General features: G+C 40.7%; 1 protein-coding gene across 4 annotated transcripts in view; it reads right to left on the bottom strand.

Moving 5' to 3' along the window:
• Positions 1 to 2,043: 2,043 nt before the first annotated feature.
• The window catches only part of LOC116793858 (connector enhancer of kinase suppressor of ras 2-like), a 171,947-nt gene continuing 165,355 nt past the window's right edge, over positions 2,044 to 8,635 (bottom strand). For 2 of the 4 annotated variants that reach the window (XM_032702033.1, XM_032702034.1), the window contains 3 exons: positions 7,449 to 7,956; positions 6,924 to 7,123; positions 4,273 to 6,279 (listed from right to left, as the gene is read on the bottom strand). In XM_032702033.1, coding sequence (XP_032557924.1) covers positions 6,064 to 6,279; positions 6,924 to 7,123; positions 7,449 to 7,956 — 924 coding nt within the window. In that variant the 3' untranslated portion in view covers positions 4,273 to 6,063. Of the gene's footprint in view, positions 2,057 to 4,272; positions 6,280 to 6,923; positions 7,124 to 7,448; positions 7,957 to 8,635 lie in introns of those variants that run through there. The other 2 variants (XR_004359608.1, XM_032702036.1) reach the window with 2 other exon arrangements.

Here is an 8,635-nt window from a genome sequence, read left to right as displayed (position 1 = left end):
TTCAAACATCTCAAGATGGCTCTAAAATACTTACTTTTTCTTAATGACAGAGAACATCTTTTTGTTTAAGAAAGAGTCATCCACAACATAACTTTGTGATAAATAACAGTTCTGCCTCTAATACATATATACATACTGCTTGTAAACAAAAATGCCCACAGGTCATGGAGTCTCCATGATTTTTATACAAGGCGCTATAGATTTATTCTTTTTTTTTCTTTTTTTTTCTTTTTTTTTTTTTTGTTATTGAAAACAGTCCTAGTGAAAGTTTGGTTTAGAACCTCCTATTGCTACAGAAACAGTAAGAATGTTTCTATTTACAAAGAAACAAAGACCATGGAGACCCCAGAGCGTTATTTGCTAAAGGTTTGAGTCCGTGGGGTTTGCAGAACACACGTGGGACAGGTTGAACACCAGCAGTACGATACTCCAGTGCTTTGGCATTTCAACCCCTGAATATACAAAGACATTACTACAGCCTACTTCACAGTTTAATGCAAGTAAAGTGCAAGCCATAGTACAAGGGTGTCATACATTTTCATACATGGAAGCGTTATCTAAAAAAGGCTCTATACAAGGTTTATTAGCTAGTTAGTAACCTAGACAGAAGTCACCTATGGCCCAGCAATTAATGGTCTTACAAGGATATTGTCTTTGTAATACAGTATGTGTCAAATGTAAAAAGTTTATTAGTACTAGTGCATTTCTCTTATATCCTAACCTGTTTTCTCATCAGATTTTTAAGCTGAAGTCCTTGTTTCTCAGTAAAACAGAAGTCTTAAGTGGTAACAGGGTCTTACTGGTATTTTGGCCAGTGAACACGGTTTGTTAAGACGTATTTTCTTCGTGGTTGCTAGTGAAAAAATGCAGTAGTTAATATGTTTAATGGGACATCCTTAGTTAATCTGCAGCATTCGGACAGACGCACTTACCGTCAGTAAAAAGGTCTGTGTTGATACCCTCACCAATGCCTGAGGATGAACAATATTCTAGAAATGTGAGGACAGAAGCTAGAGGGCTGAGCTGCTCAAACAGCAGGTTGTCGACGTGTTTTGTCATTTATACAACATTACTTCCTGTCAAATACTGCTCATACAGTGGCATTAATGCATAAAGTCACTTCTAACACACGTGTGTGCTCGATGAAAATAAAGATAGACCTGCCTGGCCTGCATTAAGAGTGAATATGGTTCTTTTCCTGAAGGCAGTATCTGTCTGAATTATATAAATTATATAAATTAAGAGTAGCTCCCAGCAGTATATCACCTATCTCAAAACCTGATAAAAGCTTAAACAATATTATCTCTAATCCTCCTCCTGAATGTGCAAGTGTGGTATAACCCGTAAAATGTAGAAACTGAGCTTTAAAAACCTGTTTCTCTGTCAATTAGTTATATCAAGAGTAGAGAGTCCCCTGCCTACATATTAGTGAGTGGACCTGATGAGAAACACATTATTATGCTTGTATGTAAAGAGTAAAGAAAATAATTATAAACATCAACTAAGAAAACACAATTTACTAGTTTTGGTTTAAATAAACATGTATTTTCCATACATCAGCTGACAGAGCTCAGGGGTGATTTTCAGATGTGATTTTCAGATCTGTGCCCACTTAACCCACTGAGAGCCTCAGCCACGCAATGTGAATTCCTCTGGGATGGGACATGGGGGACCTTTCCTCACAGCATTTTGCCTGGAAAACCTACCCTGAGCCTTAGTTTTAATGAGGGAAACATTCCAGAAGAAAAAGAGCTTTTTATTACTGAATATAAATTAATGAGCTAATATTGCTTCTTCAGTATTTTCTGCTATTACCCATTTTGTCCCAGTGGTAAATAAACATCATTTGGCAGCAGGGAAGACGCTGTGCTGTCTCTAATGAGATTTTAGCTCAGTGGCCTAAGGCATGTGGTACGTGGAAAATCTACCATGGAAAACCTGTGCCCTTCTGTCTTCCCTGGAAACGCATCATTTCCCTTCTGTGAAAACTAAGGAGAAATTAAAATCCTTTATGAGATCAAGTCACCACTTATTTCTCTAAAATTTCCCTACAGGACTCTGGGTGTCCCATAAATGGGGTGTTCAGGCTGAAGCCCAGTAAATCAGACAGGCCTGTGCTCTCTTCCTTAAGGAATCTCCCCAGGACTGGATCCAGATTCAGAGTCAGGATCTCTTTGTGTTCCAGTTTGGGGGCAGCTGCCAGCTGTGGCAGATGGGGCTGGATTTGTTGAGACAAATATAAGAATTTTCTTCATTCTCCTCAGATTTGTGCTAAGTTAAACAATTCCTACCAGATTCTTCATTTTTCTCCCAGAAGTCCCATTAACATTTAAAGCGAAGCCTTTTAAAGGTCAGCAGCAGAATTCCACAATTTTTAAGGAGACTGAGCCCTTCCCAGTAAAGTAACTCCTTCCAAGGTCCCTGCCCTGTCCTTCACAAGACCTTGGACCAGAGGGAGTGTTCTGGTCTGAAGGGCTGTGACTGCTGAAGAGTAAGAACAGAGTTAAGGGCCATGTACACAAAGCAATTCTCTGCAACACTCCTTTCATTTTCCTTGGAAAAAGCCAGTGGAGCTTAAAAGGCAGCAGCCTGGAGCTGAATATACAGACTGGTGAGAAACCGCTGCTCCTCCATTGGTTCTTGTTCATATCAATTAGAGCAAGCTCAGGGAAATTTTCACTTAAATTATTGAAACCAAGAAAAATGTCTCAGTTTTCTCAGGAAGTGACGCTGAGAAAGAGCTACCAAGATGCTTTCAGAGATCTGAGATATCACCTGAATATAGAACAGTATCAAAACAAGAGAGGAATCAGTAGCTCAGGGGGAACATTAAATCAGTTGTAATGAAAAATAGCCAGTTACAAAAAGATTCAGCTTGTGGAGTCTCAGGAGAGTCTGTGGGCTGAGACATTTTACCTGCAAGAATTCTCAATGAAGACACTAACTTTAATAAGATCCAGATCAATAAAACACATCCAAATAGTCTCTTTGTGTAGCTGTGCATGTTAAGAACCCAGTTTTACCTGAGCATTCAGGCAGGAAATCTTGTAAATTAATAAATGTATTGTACTGGGACTGTTTATTTCCCTTGATGAGCTCAACAGCCAAGACTTGTTTTTTTTCTTATTGAAAACCATGGGATCCAAACTACCACAACAATTCCGGCTGCTTTGTACAGTGTGTTTAAGTACCTGTTGGTCTAGGAAAATTTAACATATTTTAATACAGAAGCAGGATGTGGTGCATGGATTTTTAAGTACAGTGTCTGTATTGCACTTTGCTTTCCAGTGATTTCAAGGGTGGTGAGATTCTGGGTGACTGTGCCACCGTGACTTTGGACATTACTTTCTGCAGCACAGCCAGGTTGGTACCTACAGCCAGGAGGAAGAAACTCGTGGTGGGGAGGGCAGGGCTGCAGGTTGGAGCTGAGTTCATATGCAAGAAGTATGACAAGTTCTTCTGAAATGACTCCCAAAAGCCAGCTGACATTTGGGAAAGAATAAAGTCTTTGTATTGCTTAATTTAGCAATTAGATTTTGCTTGCTCTAAGGCACAAGCAACGCCAGATAAATCTTTCAGACTTTTCTCCCAGTTAATCTTAAGCCCATTACAGGAAATTTCTCCAGTGTATCTCATTTCACCTTATGAATGTCCTGGATAATTTATCTGGCCTGTTCAGTGCAAATCACGTTTGCTGAGAGCTGCTCTCCAGGAGCAAAAGGCAGACTCACGATTCTGAGAATTTCAGAATGACACTGCAAGATTTGAAAGATAAGCTGAGCAAAAGTATGAATTTGCAACTATTTCTCTCTTCTACTCGCATTTCAGAAATCTATTTTAACTTAAAATTGAGATCATCTACTTTCCTTCCTATTTGTGTTAGTTCTGAGAAATATATCTTCCAAATTATGTATATCATTTTCAGCTGCATCTATAAGTAGCATTTTAGAAGAGAAATACCTTATTTCCCTGTTTACTCAGACTTCACTGAATAGGCTCAGTGGACAATTGTAATTTCTCTCTTGAGTGACAATACAGTGGAAAGCTATTTAAAAATAATATAGATCTTTTTATTATGAAAGCACAAAACATCTTTTGGGTTTGAAACAAAAGGCAAATTTAAATTTCTTTAGGAATATTGAAAGTTCCATCTATTTAACTAATTCTGTGAGCATCCATCAGTGCTTGCATGTAAGTATGAATTGCTTTCTAAATAGATTCTATAATTTATACTGTTGCTTGCTGGGAATGAAGGGATGAAATTGAACCTGGAAAGAAGAGAGGAGGCAAGGGAAAGGTGTTTTTAATTTGTCTTTTTTTTTCCTCACTATGCAACTGTATTTTAAATTGCCAGTAAATGAATTTTTTCCCAAGTCAGGATTGTTTTGCCCATGATAACCATTAGTAGGTGATCTCCTTGTCTTTATCTCAACCCAGGAGCTTTTCCATGACATTTTCTCCACCTGCCCTGTTGAGGAGGGGGAGTGAGGGCAGGTGGCCAGCCAAGGTCAGCCCCCCCAGCTGCTCTGTGGAGACAGAGCTAAACACACAGGATACCTTCACCTGCTTCTGGACTTGGGAAAAATTAAATCTCTTCCTGGATACTGGGACCTCACTGAGATAACATTTTAAACTAAGTTCAGTATTATGTTGAATGGCATGGATTTTATACACCTTGACGTATGGGAGACAACTATGTTTATCTTGTGAAAAAATTCTCAGTGAATGTCTGTGTTTCAGTGAAATGACATCAGTTTTAGTCACATCCCCTTCCTTCTGCCTTTCAGAAATATTCTGGTAAGCAGAGTCAAAGAAAACCGTGAATGTGTTTGAGCTTCATGTTCACTAGCATTCAGAACAACCTTTTTTTTTTTTTTCTTTCCCCAAGAATACAAGTATTTTCTCCAAAATCTGATTCTTAGAAACCGTTCTTCACCCAGGCAAGGAAGTGAAATACCCCGTGTGACTTGTGTGTCTTCCCAAACCAACCCATACAGACTGATTTTCAAGTGATGCTTTGAATCACTTCACCCACGTGCTAAAAGTACTGCTACCAGTTAAAAATTATTGCCAGACATTATATAACTTTGAATAATTTACTCAGCTATAGATGTCACAGAATGTAATTGATTAGCTCAGGAGTTTTTTAAACTTCCTTCTCATTCTCCTTTTGAATTTTGTGACTCACAGTCATGTGTCACTTAAATTCACAGTGAAGAAAGGATGAAAACCTGCAGTAGGTACCTTACTCAGCCCAGATGATTTTTTTTTCTTTCACCATGAAATACTTCAAATTCTACTAAAACCAGTTGAAGTTGCAGCATTAGTGAACAACCAACATTGTTCTACCTCTGTGCCTCACCTGCTTGCTCCTGTTCCCTCGTTGGAAAGGCAGGCACAGCATGTTAAAAACACAGTATCTAATGGCATGTACAGAGTGCCCATAGGGCCAGACTGGGGTCTATTTGTTAGATGTACAGTGTACATTTTAAGGCACACTATAGGGATTGAGTTTACATTTTGCTAACTCTGTCCTTTTATTTGCAAAGATGGTCACTACCTGGAGATGTTGCAAAAATAAACGGTCATCTCTGAGAGCGGCCAATGGATTTATGCCTTCGTTTTTATATTTTTTTTTCCCTCAAGGAACAGTGTGTGAAAATGTGAACTTTAGGGCATTTTAAAAGGAAATGTCAACTACCATGTTACATTTTATATACATAGATATGTGTTTATATATATCTAAATATATAAAATGATTGTAGGAGCTCATACTATAAGCTTAATTTTAGTACAGTACTTTAAATATACTGGTATTTATATTCAGTTACACTTCTGCACCACTTCTTCCTAATGCAGAGCTTGATACGGACATTGGTCGATAACAGCAAACAAAAAAAATCCATTTAAAATATTATTGTCTTCTCATGCAATGTAGGAGGCATCCTGTGGCACTATTCTCTTACCCAAGTATTTACAGTACTGCTGAGCGTGTTATCAATAAATATGCCAGTGTTTGACTCGATTTTCAGGGCACCCAGCAGCTACTCAGGCTGAGTCCTGTCACACGTGGGTCTCGATGAAGGAGTGTGTGTGTGTCAGCATTGGGGCTGAGCTTCCCAGTTCAGAGGCTCCATTTTGGGATTTCCCAGCACCACTGTACTCACAAATGTCCAGGAAAAACTCATAGTTCTTTAGTTTCCAATCTTTGAACTTCTTTGATGTTAAGTTGGGATCATCCAGAAGGCTGTTGATAACTGTGAGGTCCCCTTCCTTTGCCTGGAAAATTCCAGAAAGACATGTCAAAATGAAATCTTATATTTCAGCACTTTATTTCTTCTTTTACTTTAATGCAAAGTGCCAGGAACACTTTAATATTTTACCTAAATTCAGGAACCATAACAGCTTAAACTATTTGACAACTCAGTCCATGGCACTTGCTACAACATGCCTATACAGAGTGCCAAATATTCATTCTTTTCTTTCCTTAAGCTGGAACATGTTTGCTTTCAAGGAGTTTTAGTTTATTTGCAACTTAATTTTAAAGCTACAAAGAAAGCCTCATCCACGGAAAACATTAAGAGATTTAGGGCACAGAGTGACACGACAAGGGGGAATGGCTTCCCACTGCCAGAGAGCAGGTTTAGATGGGATATTGGGAAGAAATTCCTGACTGTGAGGGTGGGGAGGCCCTGGCAGAGGTTGCCCAGAGAAGCTGTGGCTGCCCCATCCCTGAGAGTGTCCAAGGCCAGGTTGGACAGGGCTTGGAGCAACCTGGGCTAGTGGAAGGTGTCCCTGCCCATGGCAGGGGGTGGGACTGGATGAGCTTTAAGGTCCCTTCCAACCCAAACCTTTCCGTGACTCTGTGATTACACTTTTACAAGGTTATGTTCCTTATCCCAAAGCCAATGCTAAAGCCTTACTTTTAAAGTGCTCTTGAGAACTCTGATGTGGTGCAGCTTTTCATTGATAACGGGGTCGTTGCATCGTTTCACGAAGGACTTGCGGAACTCCTGCTTGGTGGAAGGACGCTGCTCCCCAAAAGCTGACAGACTGGCTTCTTCCAGGGTTTTGTACAGCTCCTGCAGACCATCTGTGATTTCTTCAATCTCTTTTATGTTTTCTGAAAGAAAATAAAGAAACCTGACAACAAATCCAATTGCTTCGACAAAGTCTCTAAACCCAGCAATACTGCAGCTTCATGAGTAAATTAACCCTATTACACAGTTCTCTGGTGTTTGTCTTGATAAAACAAGAACTTTTTGATCATCCCAAAGCTCTATTCTTAGTGTTACCTCCTGGAATTTCATATATGAATTCCTGTGTAGTGATGGATGAATTTGCCAACGTCCAGCGGTTCAACCACAGAAAACTTGCTGGGAATAATGGCAATACTGCCCTGGCTTTTGATGGCAGTCAGGAGGATCAGAACATCTCCCAGAGCTCACCTTCTGCACAGAAACTGTTGTGCCTCCTAATGGGAACTTTCTCTTCCAGACTGTCATCCACCCCTTCGATGGACTTTACCCGGCCCTTGCCCCTGACGTCTCTGTTCCGGGGGAGGCTCTGGCTGCGTTGTTTTTGGGGCCTGCCATGGGAGCTGTGTCCCCTGGGGCACTCCACCAGAGGGAAAGGCCCGTCCTGCTCAAAATTATGTCGCCTCTGGACCGGCAGCGTGGCTTGTCTTCGTTTGTCCGGGGACATTCCGGGCCGGCCGCTCGAGTACTCGGCCTCGGGAGGAACAGTCTGCAGGAAGTGCAGCCCTGAACTGGTCAGGGGGGTCTCTATGAGGTCCTGCCACGAGCGCCGCTCTCGGTAGGGGGGTCTGCATCCCGAGGAGTGTGTGCTGCCTGCTGCATCCTGCCGGGAATCCTCGGCAGAGGAATGGGAATACGTCGATTCGCTCGAAAAGTGTCGACCTTGTTTGGCTTCGGGGAATGGGCTGGAGGAATTCACCTGGGAAGACACAGAAACACCTGACCATGAGACAGGGTTTTGAACAGAGCCAAGGAAGGGACTGTGGTGTAGAAAATTATGAGATATATATAGTAATCAATGGACTGATGTGCTTGATATGTCATAACATGAACCTCTGGAAACAGAAGATAATTAGAGTAAACAGAAGATAATTAGCAGTGAGAACTTTTATGCAAGTGCTATATTTTAACCACTCCCTATTCTTGTTTTGCACATTCTCTGCCCACACACAACTCCTGATGGAAAGAACAGTATAACACTGATGCAGGTTTCCTGAAGACCTGCCCAGCTTACACTCAGTCCCACAGTATGCCATGAAGACATGGGAGTCTCCAAAAAGAAACCATAATTGGATTTACTTTCTCTTTTTAGGGGATATGTATCCACCCAAAGGAAAAAAACCAAAAACTAAACCCAAAGAACAAAAATTTCAGCACCCAGGAAGATTTTTGACTGGGGGACTGCTGAACTTCTGGAATTATTTGAATTAATTCTGCTGGGTCTGTGTATAAATTTAATTCAAAAACAAAGAGAAAGGCAAAAATGTGGAAAAACAGAAAGGGAGGGGCTTAACCTGTATCCCAGTTGATAAAACAGCATCACATGGGTGAAAATCAGTCTGAACTTCACCCATGTGATGCTGTTGTCTCAGTCACTC

This window comes from Chiroxiphia lanceolata, chromosome 14, assembly GCF_009829145.1.
Source record: "Chiroxiphia lanceolata isolate bChiLan1 chromosome 14, bChiLan1.pri, whole genome shotgun sequence".
In the NCBI taxonomy this organism is placed as follows: Eukaryota; Metazoa; Chordata; class Aves; order Passeriformes; family Pipridae; genus Chiroxiphia; species Chiroxiphia lanceolata.
The sequence above is the reverse complement of the archived record's forward strand: the minus strand, read 5'-3'. Positions and strand labels throughout refer to the sequence as shown.